This window comes from Raphanus sativus, chromosome 6 (assembly GCF_000801105.2).
Source record: "Raphanus sativus cultivar WK10039 chromosome 6, ASM80110v3, whole genome shotgun sequence".
Lineage (NCBI taxonomy): Eukaryota > Viridiplantae > Streptophyta > Magnoliopsida > Brassicales > Brassicaceae > Raphanus > Raphanus sativus.
In genome coordinates this window covers 20,522,122-20,533,831 of record NC_079516.1, presented here as the reverse complement: position 1 = coordinate 20,533,831, position 11,710 = coordinate 20,522,122, and the positions used below count along the sequence as shown (strand labels likewise).

The 11,710-nt window shown below is 35.7% G+C and overlaps 3 protein-coding genes across 3 annotated transcripts; 1 reads left to right on the top strand and 2 right to left on the bottom strand.

Annotated features, from left to right (window-relative positions):
• The first annotated feature begins 72 nt into the window (after positions 1–72).
• Positions 73–1,344, top strand: LOC130495633 (uncharacterized). The gene has a single exon (XM_056987054.1). The coding sequence runs from the start codon at positions 85–87 to the stop codon at positions 1,342–1,344; it is 1,260 nt and encodes a 419-aa protein (XP_056843034.1). The 5' UTR covers positions 73–84.
• A 3,111-nt stretch (positions 1,345–4,455) lies between these two features.
• On the bottom strand, positions 4,456–5,064 carry LOC108811198 (uncharacterized). The gene has a single exon (XM_018583242.2). The coding sequence runs from the start codon at positions 5,055–5,057 to the stop codon at positions 4,632–4,634; it is 426 nt and encodes a 141-aa protein (XP_018438744.2). The 5' UTR covers positions 5,058–5,064; the 3' UTR covers positions 4,456–4,631.
• Positions 5,065–5,724: 660 nt separating this feature from the next.
• On the bottom strand, positions 5,725–9,483 carry LOC108806763 (DNA replication licensing factor MCM3). Its single transcript, XM_056987596.1, has 15 exons — positions 9,339–9,483; positions 9,143–9,249; positions 8,842–9,050; positions 8,629–8,759; positions 8,311–8,549; positions 7,991–8,227; positions 7,752–7,915; positions 7,451–7,650; positions 7,212–7,371; positions 6,937–7,136; positions 6,786–6,845; positions 6,594–6,683; positions 6,317–6,510; positions 6,007–6,226; positions 5,725–5,871 (listed from the first exon to the last, which is right to left on the bottom strand). Exons 1-15 carry the CDS (start codon positions 9,399–9,401, stop codon positions 5,815–5,817), a joined length of 2,331 nt encoding a protein of 776 aa, XP_056843576.1. The 5' UTR covers positions 9,402–9,483; the 3' UTR covers positions 5,725–5,814.
• Between the last annotated feature and the right edge of the window lie 2,227 nt (positions 9,484–11,710).

The following is an 11,710-nucleotide window of genomic DNA, read 5'->3' as shown; positions in this document are numbered from 1 at the left end:
AAAAAAAATATGATGTCATCAGATAAATGAATAACTTATAAGTTTAATTTGTCAATCAGGATGTCATCATCTTCATCCAATGAAATGGAAGAATTGGAAGAAAGATTGGACGAAGTTTTCGAAGATATCTGTGAAGATACAATCAACAACATTATCGAGGCCCAAACCAAAAAGCAAAAGAAACGAGCATTTATTGAACGAAACCGTGAAGCAGGACACATCCGGTTATGGAATGACTACTTCTCCGAAAATCCCACATATGAGGAACATATCTTCAGACGCCGTTTCCGTATGAACAAGGAATTATTCATGAGTATTGTCTATGCCCTCTCACAGAACGTTCCATTCTTTCAACATAGACCAGATGCTACCGGGAGGCTTGGTCTTTCGCCACTACAAAAATGTACCGCAGCAATTCGTATGCTTTCTTATGGTTCTGCAGCCGACGCGGTTGACGAATATCTCCGACTTGGTGAGAGCACGGCACTTTCGTGTTTACATTATTTCACTGATGGAATAGTACAGTTATTTGGAGAGCAGTATCTACGAAGACCCACGCCAGAGGATCTTCAACGACTCCTCGATATTGGAGAGAAACGCGGGTTTCCTGGGATGATTGGGAGCATTGACTGTATGCATTGGGAGTGGAAAAATTGCCCAACGAGTTGGAAAGGACAGTACGCCCGTGGATCAAACAAACCGACAATTGTCTTAGAGGCTGTAGCTTCACAAGATCTTTGGATATGGCACGCTTTTTTTGGTCCTCCAGGTACCTTAAACGATATTAATGTCCTCGATCGATCTCCTGTTTTTGATGACATTATAGAAGGTCGAGCTCCAAGGTTAGAGTACGTGGTCAACGGACACAAGTATAAGTTGGCTTACTATCTCACTGACGGTATATATCCAAAATGGTCAACATTTATCCAATCAATCTCACGTCCTCAAGGTCCTAAAGCACGGTTATTTGCTAAAAAACAAGAAGCAGCCCGAAAAGATGTGGAACGGGCTTTTGGAGTTTTGCAAGCTCGATTTGCGATTGTCAAAAACCCGGCTCTTACATGGGACAAAAAAAAGATAGGGAAGATTATGCGAGCATGTATCATAATACACAATATGATAGTCGAAAATGAACGCAATGGATACGCTCGCATCGACGTTTCGGAATTTGAAGAAGGAAGTGTCACCAGAAGTTCACACGTGGAAACCCAAACCGAGATGCCTACAAATCTGAATAACATATTTGTCAATCAGAACGAGAGTGAACTTCGGGATATCCGTATACATGAACCACTGAAAAAAGATTTAGTTGAGCATATTTGGAATAAATTTGGTGATGAATAATTATTGTATCTTTATGTATAATTATTGTATTTTTATGTATAATTATTGTATTTTTAATGTTTAATTATTGTATTTTCTTTTATTTTTTGAAAAAAAAATATTTTTTTTTCTAAGGATTCCTACTTCGGGATCACCATTGGACACACTTTTTAGACTAAGATCCTTAACTATTCAAAAAAAAAAAAAAAAATAAATAAATAGTAAACTAATCATTAAAGATTCCACAATGGGTGTCACCATTGTGGATGCTCTTATATGTACTAGAATGGACCATATTTAAAAGCATTATTTGTAAAAGAAACGATGCAGCCCTCCACACACTGGTACAAAACGCAACGTTTTATTATTTCAAAACTCACCAGACCAAACACCGAAGCCCATACAGGCACACAACAAACAATAACTTATCGGATTATTACACCGAACCGAGAGTTAAATCAGATCAAACAATAAATCACTCTACCAAATAGACCAGAAATGACGCGGGACCCACATGCATTAAAAAAAGTCCGACGTGGACCCTCTAGAAAGAGAGGAAAGTCCCTCATTATATATATGATTTGATAGAAGTGTAATTGCGACACTATCGGAAGTAAAGAGAGAGGAAGTTACAACAATATTATTAACTGTTACTTATACAAACGGCCGTTTGTATAATCAAATTGGCAGTTAGTATAATAAATGGTCCCTTAAGAAAAAATTAATTAGACTCAACTATTATCAATTGGTCATGCTGAAGAATTAATAGAATAGATATCTCTCTCACAAAGGACAAAGTAAGAAGAACATAGTTCGTTTATTCATTACATGGTTTGGTGTTAAAATTCAAGTTCTCTTTTGCAATGGTTACATTCAGCAAAAGAAAGTTTGAAGCCTATATATGTCAATTATTTATATATTGAATATTGTATTTGATTCACTTTGTTAAAACAAGTTAGGTTTTAATTCAAACATTTTTATCAAATCATTCAGCTAAGTGAAACTGTTACTAGTTGAATATTTTTTTGCTTTGTTACTTTTTTTTGTCAGCAGATTTTATTTTATTTTATTTGATCAATTCATTTAGTTTTTTTAAAGAATAGATCCCTCCTATTGTAGATCAAACCGTCACTACAAGAAAACATCGTGATTCTGACGGATATTTTCCTCGGTATGTCCTCGGAATAACGGTATTCCGAGGACATACCGACGAAAAACGTCGTCGGAAAAATTTGGTCGGAAAGTTCAGATTCCTCGGAAATCCCTCGGAAATTTCCGAGGAAATTCTGAGGACACTAGTTTCCGACGAAATTCCGAAGAACGTTTTTGAGGACCATTTCGTCGGTATTTCCTCGGATATGTCCGATAGAATATTCCTCGGAAATGCGTCGGTATATTTCCGAGGACATTTCGAGGACATATGCCCTCGGAAATTTCCGAGGAAATCTTTCCTCGGAAATTTCCGAGGGAATATTTCCTCGGAAATTTCCGAGGGCTGTGTCCTCGATAAAGTCCTCGGACATATACCGACGCTTTTCCGAGGATGTGTATCCCTCGGAATATTCCGACGACCCTTTCCTCGGAATATTCCGAGGGATACACTTCCTCGGAATTTTCCCAATTTTTTTTTTTATAAAATTGTAAATTAATTTGTTTTTAATTGGAATTAGAAAATATAAAATTAGAATTAGAATTGAAAGAAAACATATTAGATAATATTCAAAGTTGTACAAATTAAAATAAAACATTCAGAGTTTTTGAAAAAAAAAAAAAGAAACTACGGGAACTGCTCGTTCGGGTACATTCTCTTCATCATTTCCATCATTCTCTCGTTCTGCCTCCTCGTTTCCTCCCATCCCGCCTGTTGATCCGCCATCCTGGTCTCCAACGCAGCAATGCGGTCATCCCTGTCCTTCAACTGATCCATAAATACTGCTGGATCAACTGAGGACGATGGTGCACAAGGAGGAACCGACTGGGATCGACGACCCAAACCGACCAAACGTCCCTTCTTCTTCGGTACCGACTGAAATAGAAAATAAATAAATTTAAATAATAGAAAAGATGATAAATGAAAATAAAATAAATGAATTGAACTTTTAAAGAAGAACATACCGATGCAACGATTTCGTTGATTCGAATCCGGGACAAGTTGGTAGAAGCCGTCGAAGTGGCGTCCATGTCGGTTTGAAGCTGAGATAGACGGATCTCTTCGTCTTCCTTCTGAGTTTGGATCAGGTCGATCACATCCCTCACAACACCATCATCAATCAGCCCAGTATGCTTGTTGGTATGCGCCTTCCTATATAGGAGGAGATCATCAACCGGCTCGCCATCATTTTCTTCCGCCTTGAAATAAACATAAGTTAAACAAACGTTAGAAATTAGAATAAATGCATAAAAAATAAAATAAACATATTTAAATAATTGGAAGAAAAAAAAATTGAACTTACCAAGCGATCTCTGAGAGTGGCAATAGTCTGGGCACCCAAATTGTGCTTGTACATGCCCTTCCCGCCACGATCGCTCTTGCGGTTGTTGGAGTTGGTCAAGGAGATTTCTTTCGTCTCCTCCTTGTTCCAATGCACACACAACTCCTTCCAGACGGTGGGGTTGATCGACTGCGGGACCTTTTAATAAATAAAAAAAATAGTTAAATAAATTCAAAAATAGTTTAAAAAACTTTTAAAAAATAGTTTAATAAATAAAAAAAACCTCGTTGGCGAGCCACTTCTGCTTCCACTCGTAGATCTGCTTCCCATAGTTGTCCATAACTTTATGGACGAAGGCGTTACGGATAAAGGGTGTATGATCGGAATGCCAGTTGAACTCTTGCTGGAAAAAAACACAATTAGTAGAAATTTTATATTAAAGATTAAAAATATAAATAAAAAATTAGAATACTTACCGCAAACTGACGAAACCACATCTGCTGGTCCTCGAGAGGGAAGTGAGTGAAAGTCGGATATCCCTTCTCGAGGGTCGATTTCATCATACGGTTGATCCACATCTGCTAGTTTTTTTAAAGAATAGATCCCTCCTATTGTAGATCAAACCTGATATCTAGAGTCTTTACATTCTCTGTAATTAAAAGACTTAACCACTAGATAACTCGTTGTTAGTAATTTTTGATGTTTGACCATTTAGTCATTGTAAATTTAATAAAATTATGAAAACAAAAGATGCAGATAAATGATGTCAGACGCACAGAAACATTGTTACATAAAGATGGTTTTTATTTTAGCAAAAAGACGAAAAGGAAAGCCGGGAATAAAAAGTCAACGTATACCGTTGACAAATAATATCTCTTAATCCTCGAAAGCAGAGACAGGAAAAGAACGTGACAAACCCGACGGACCAGCAAAGGTGATTTTAGTCGTATCTTGATCATCAACAAAAATCTCAGAGATGGTAACCCAAATCAAAAGCTCTTTGCTCTTGATTCCAGTAACACTACGCAACCTACGGTTCTCAAAGAAAGCAGTAACCTCTGAATCGTATGATACGTTTTTGCCGATGGCTTTAAACTTGTGCTGAACCTTGTTCTTCATCTTGATCCAGAAATAACCGGTTGATTTGTTGAAACCGATCTCGGTCATTGTGTCTAAAGGGAGAAGTCCTTTAGGTAGATTCATGGTCGATAAAATCTCGTGAGCTTTTTGCTTGCATATTGATTCGCCATTGAAGATCTCTGCTCCTTTTCTTTGGTCTTGTTTGGTTTCTTGAGACGACATTAGATTATGAGTTATGTGATTTTACGGAGTATTGATTTGTTGCTCTTATATAGGTGAGTCTTTGAGATTATTGGAAGTAAATTATGAAATCGGGTCTGTGAAAGAGGGAGGAAGATACGTGCGTACTACGTAGGTTGGTAATGTGACGCATGCACGTTGGATTCGTGGAATACTTTTCTCTTTCCAACTCGTGGCAAGTTGAATAATAAACTATATGACCATAAATGTGGGTGATTTGAAAAGTTTGTATAAGTAAAAAGAGTAGCAAAATGCTTTATATTGGTAAAATTCTCTGGTATATATATTGGACAAATATTAACAAGCTTTAAATGTCTTTTGTTTTTGTCACGAAACAAGCTTTAAATGTCTTGGATACACAAACTTGTTACCTTTTAACAGTTACAAGTCCTCTGAGTCCGCAGTTGGTATTCTAAGCTTTCGTGTTGTTGTCAAAATGTTAATGTTGAGTTTTAGTAATGGAAAATCTAATCCATTTGATGACGTCATCTTCATTTGCATATTAACGTGTTAATTTGTTGATGAGCGATTGATAAGCAATTCACTTTCATCTCTTGGCCATACTTTGCTCAGCTTCTGTAATCTCTAAATCCCAAAAAAATTGCAATTTAATTTAGTTTCTTACATCTCTAGTAGTAGATGCAAACACAACTTAAAAAGTATGATATTCCAAATAGATGCTTTAGTTCTAATGTAATAATGAATTACTTCTTCTTTAGGTGCATTTTTTCATGAAGGATCAAATAATATGAACTTTTCCGTCGCTGATCATCACCTTGTTATCATCTTGCAGTTTCTGCAAAAAACCACAATAGAATAAGCAATGAGAAAACGGTATAAAGAAGAAATGGCTCTCTTTCTTTTTTCTTTTTTTTTGTATAAAAAAAGAGAAAAAAGAATGAGAAAGCTTATTTCATATTTTGTAATGTACCTCTAATAGAGCCATAATCTCATCTGCAGAATAACGAGAAGCTCCAACTCCATTGTTGTTCACTACAGTCTCTATATCTGCAACAGAAATGTCGTCCAGCCTGTTTGTCCTCATGTGCTGCCCAAACACTCGCTCAAACGCCTCAATCCTTGCTGCAGAGACCGTGCCACTAAATTGCTCTACGGGAGGTTCATCTACGTCCATTGGATCTGCTGTTTCACTGAGTGTACCACCAAAAAGGAGGAAAAAAAAGAACAATGCTGAGGATAGCTGCGATATGGGTTTCTGTGGAAGAAGTCAAATTAGGTACCTTTCAACATTTGCAGAGACATTCTCTTGTCCATTATCATTACTCCTGCGTTGATTGCCTCTTGGTGTTCTTTCTTGTTCTGTTTGTTCCCTTTGACGTTCTTCTTGCTCGCGTTCATCCATCTCTGTCAGTTCTTGATGATATATTGCAAAGTTCATCAGCTTCAAGGCAGCCTCTGCATCAGCTTTAGTAACCTTTCAAAACAATAATACTACCATTTTAGGAGTGAAACTTAATAGAGCTTATTCAAGACCAGAAGGACAAGTTTGTTTGTTACCTTTCTGCTTAGCTTCATTTTGGCATGTGCCGTGGCAAGACGGATTATCGTCTCTAGTGTTCTTGCTGTTATAGGAAGTGTACCTCCAGTCTACAGAGATAATTAATGGTCATGTCAAATACTGAAATACAAGTTCCTCATACGAAACACATCACTTATTATCCAAGGGTTTAATGTTGTGAAATTATTTACCTTGGTATCAGAACCTGCATTTCTGAGATCCGCATATGCTTCTGCAATACGTTCTGATGCCTGAAAATTCGATAACAAAAGAGAGATTTAAATCCAACAGCTTAATAGATATAAAATATGTAAATTTGCATGTTTAAGTTCGGTGTCTCACTTCATCAGTGAGCTCTGGCTGAATTCGATGCTTGGCATAGTGAATGTACTTCTTTAGGAACTTAATCGTCAGAGTTTTCTCATTTGTTTGGCCTCTTTTCTTCTTCTTCCCATGCAGCATTCGGTTATACTTGACAAACACTTCACTTTCACCATCGTCCTCTCTTCCGTACGGCAAGTTCCCATCTGGTCCTGCCTCACCTATAGTTCACTCAAAAGTCAGATGTTTTGTGAAAATGTTCAGTACACCTGAGAAGTATGATGTGTATATTCTACCTCTGTCGTTTTGGTAACGATGCATGCGCAAGACGTGTTCCGAGATCATGCTATCAATACCAGCATCCATTTGATCCAAGACAATAAACAGCAGATCAAAACGAGAAAGCAATGAGTCTGGAAGTCCAATGTTCTTTGTTGGCGTCAGTGATCTGTCATACTGCAGGCACATGAGTAAGACATTTTAGCGAGGGATAATTGCTAGTCAACAGATCAGGATGAGTTCTATGCAAACTTACGGTTCCGTATATGGGATTTGCTGCTGCAACCACACTGCACCGAGCATTTAGTGATGCATGGATCCCGGCTTTGGCGATTGTTACAGTCTGTTGCTCCATCACTTCGTGTATAGCAACTCGGTCCTGATCGTTCATCTTATCAAACTCGTCAATGCACACAATTCCTTTATCAGCGAGGACCATTGCACCAGCTTCTAGTCATGAGAAAAAAACAGAGAATTGATTTTCATGAGACAACACTTTGACCATTTTCTAATTTTGGTTTTGACGTTTTAAGGAAAACATAGAAAAGGCTTTTATGTGCGTTTACCTGTTTCTTGATCAGATGTAACAGCAGCAGTTAACCCAACACCGGAAGAACCACGGCCTGTAGTTGATATGGCCAATGGTGCAATATTCATTATTGCCCTCAGAAGTTGAGATTTGGCAACAGATGGATCACCAACCATCATCATGTTGATGTCCCTGAAAAGCAAAAGGTTTAAACATGCAGATTCTTTCTGAACTGAATCTGAAAGTAGTATCTAAGCATGACCTTACCCTCTTAAGTGGGTTCCGTTCTTGAGGTTCTTTTCCATACCGCCAAGCATCAGTAGTATTACTGCTTTCTTTATCCAAGCGTGGCCATAAATAGAAGGTGCTAAAGACCGAGAAAGGAGATCAAATGCATCATCTCTTGCTGCAATCTTTTTAATCTCCTGTAGGTCTCGTGGGGTGTATATAGGTGCATTTGCCTCTTTGTTAAGCAGAGAGATATTATTGGCAATGAGGATAGTCCTATAGAGAGAGAGAGAGCACGGTCAAGATTATCACACTGAAAAGTCAATCTTAAACTTAACAGGTTGTACGAACACACGCACCTAAAGACTCCATTTACGCTACCCTTGCTTTTGCCTGGAAGAGCTTTGTAAATGCCAACAACAGCCACTCGATCTCCTGGCTTGCATGAGTCAACCAAGTCATCCTCAGCAATGACATCAACGCTTCGTGGAAGCTGACCAGGAGCAGCGTTTTCAGGAACTTCTTGAATTGACAAGGTCTGGTGATCTTTGTATTTGCAGAGCCCATACTCAGTCACCAATAAGTTACCATTATCATCCTGAACAACCAAAAATTTCAGTAACAAGCAAATCTTCCGGCAATAAAATAGGTAAAAGAACAAAAACCAGATTACTTACCCTTGTGGGATAGACAGACCCAGTGGGCAAACCAGCGTGGGACGTTATGTCTCGATACTCTCGATTGGTAAATTCACCGGTAGAAGGACAAAAGTGTACGCTTTTAACAACCTTAGGCCTCACAAGAGAGCCTGCAAAGCAAAACATAAGTCAGAAAGATTTTTAACTAATCAATAGCAGAAGAGTAGTAAAGTGAGAAAAAAGGGGGGTTACATTTGGTGACAATGCCTTCAACACAGACCAAAGATCCAATAAACTCAGAGAGGAGCTCCCTAGGTGTGACACGGCGAGAGACGAAATGACCTTCGAATCCAACAAGGACTTGCTCTCCTTCTTTCAAGTATTTGGGGTCAATGTTGCGTGTAGCTTCAGTGGCTGCGTCACAAAACGACTGCATATACTCAATCGGATTCTTCAGTATCCTACGCAAAGCAAATCAATACACTGAAATCCCCAAATTCACAAAAAAAAAAACCCTAATTGAAATCGATAACTCTTCTAGTGAGGTACGAACCTAGAGGAAGATTCAGATTCGCGGAAGTGAGTATGGATGTCGGATACATTGATGATGAGACGGTGACGCTTGTTCTGAACCAACGCCTTGATTTCATCCATGTAGATCTACATAAAGAACCAAAACTCACAGTTATTACGAACAGAAATTGATTGAGATGGCTCGTGACAGAGAGGAGAGAAGAGATGGAGTTTACGTTTTCGAGGAACTGGATGAAATCTCGCTTGTGGCGAAGCCTCGTCTCCTCCGGCACATCCATTTCTTACCAAAAATCTCTTTTCTTCGTCGTCGTCGTCGTCGTCTTCCCCCGAACCGGAGTAGCGATTGATAATTTCGATTTCGAGAGGGCACAAAGGGTGTAAGGTGTTTGTTGTGGCGGGATGTTGTGTAGTGGTGGACTTGTTCCCTTTTTGGCGGGAAGATTGAGTCATTTTGGGCCCATCTAAATTGGGCCTTTGTCACGCTCTTTTTTTTTATCTTACTATCTTTTTCTAATCAGTCCTTAGCTATGAATTTAGCCCATGAATAGAGCTTATTTTAAGCTCACTTTTGCCCAATTTTAATATTTATAAAATTTAAATAGGGAAAATTGACAAAATAATCCTAAACTTTCGAAAATAAGCCAAAAAAACCTCTAACTCATAAACATGCCATTTTAACCCTCAACTTCTAGTCAAACACGAATAAATCTCATACTTTCGTTGACCAAGCCATTCAATCTCGTCAAAATTCAACTGTTTAACACCGTTAGTTATATTTGCCGTTTGACTTTTAATGAGGCCAAAATGGCTTGGTCAACAAAAATATAAGATTTGTGGTTCTAAATTTAAAAGCTAAGGTTAAAATTACTTAAACTTAAAATTATTTTAACTAAATTTTTTTTTTCTTATTAAAATCAAATATAATAATTTAAAATAAAATACATACCGTATAATATTTTTAATATTGAAAGTATTACTACTTTGTAAATATATTTAAAGAATTTGATTTTTATACCAAAATGTGAAATTTATAGAACTAGATGTTTTATCCGTACATCCAAATATTTATCTGACAGATATTTATTAATAAATAAATGATAGTCCAAGTATCAGTATAATAAGTTATTATTTAGGTTCTTAAGAAATAAAGGGAACATCAAACTATTTTTATATATGACAAAGTTTTTTGTCAAAATATATTTGATTTTTATTGCATTTAGGAGAAAAATAGAAACACAAACATAATACACTCACTATATTCATAATGCTTTCTTATTCATCAATTATCAATATCTTCAGTTTATCTTTGTTTAGGGAAAAACAATCCAACTTTTCATAACATGTAAAATTAAATTTCATTCATATATATCAGAAAAACATAGACACCATAAAATTACCTACATATCAACTTGAATGATAAAATATTCTGGTGGCAAAACAAAAAATTATCTGAATAACAAAAATATTGCACTTTTTATCGGTAGTAAACTTAAATATATTAAAATTGGATTATTAAAATATCTCAAATATTTATCAAAAAAACTAGTTATATTTTAGTTTTTTTACTTGTTTGGGAATTATACTGATTTTGATAATTATAATAGTAAAATATTAAGGTAAATCTAAAGATAATTAACTTTTAACTTTAATGATTGAAACAATTTTTTTACGATAACAACACAAATATATGTTGGAGTTATCTTTATAGTCTGATTTCTTGGCCAATTTTTATAATATTAATTTATAATTGGATTTCAAATAAATAAATATAATTTATTTTACTAAGAGTATTATGATTCTTAATCCAAACCAATACAGAAAATACACCCCTTAATTCCTAAATAAAATAATAAAACAAATATATATTTTATAAAGATAAATTTCCCACGGTAGATTATGGACTTATAGTGGTTTTACTTTAAATAAGTCTCTATTTAAGGTCTAAATTTAATCAAGTATATTACACCAATAATATAATTTACAAATAGTTATTCGTATATAGAAAATTATAATTGTAATGTAAGATTATTTCTTTACTCTTCAGTTTAACGCAAGCAACACCAACTTTGGAAAAATATTTTGTGTAATAGATTGTTTAGAGAAACATAAAATTATTAATTATTAATATATATATCCCTTGTTCCGAAACGCGCTAGGCGCTACGCGTGCGGCATACATGGGCCTAGCGATTTATTAGAAAAACGGGAAAAACTCGGGGAATACGCGGAGAGGAATTTTTGTATTTTTATACGTATAATACCTAATTTATATGTATAATACAACATATTAATGTATAATATAATGTATTTGTGAATAATACATATTTATATATAAAATATCCTTGTATAAAAATTATAGATTTGTGAATAAATACCAAATTGATCACAAAAATATATTATATATATTAAAGGGATTATTAGTAGCTATTTTAAGTTTTGTATGTGGTATTATATTAAATTATTAATATTGATTTTAGTCAATATGTTTCAAGTTCGACAGCTCATTTTGTTATTTTGTTTTTTTTTAAAAGAAAATGGCATTTACGTAATTATCATTATCTTCTTCATATCTTTTTTTTTTTTGTCAC

Bases quoted from the DNA above. Each gene is read 5' to 3' on its own strand.
- LOC130495633 (XM_056987054.1), top strand. From the start codon at position 85: ATGGAAGAATTGGAAGAAAGATTGGACGAAGTTTTCGAAGATATCTGT.
- LOC108811198 (XM_018583242.2), bottom strand. From the start codon at position 5,057: ATGTCGTCTCAAGAAACCAAACAAGACCAAAGAAAAGGAGCAGAGATC.
- LOC108806763 (XM_056987596.1), bottom strand. From the start codon at position 9,401: ATGGATGTGCCGGAGGAGACGAGGCTTCGCCACAAGCGAGATTTCATC. The intron at 6,684-6,785 runs GTAAATAATTTC...TTATCTCTGTAG, and splicing joins ATGCAGGTTCTGATACCAAG to ACTGGAGGTACACTTCCTAT. The intron at 5,872-6,006 runs GTACATTACAAA...GGTTTTTTGCAG, and splicing joins AGATTATGGCTCTATTAGAG to AAACTGCAAGATGATAACAA.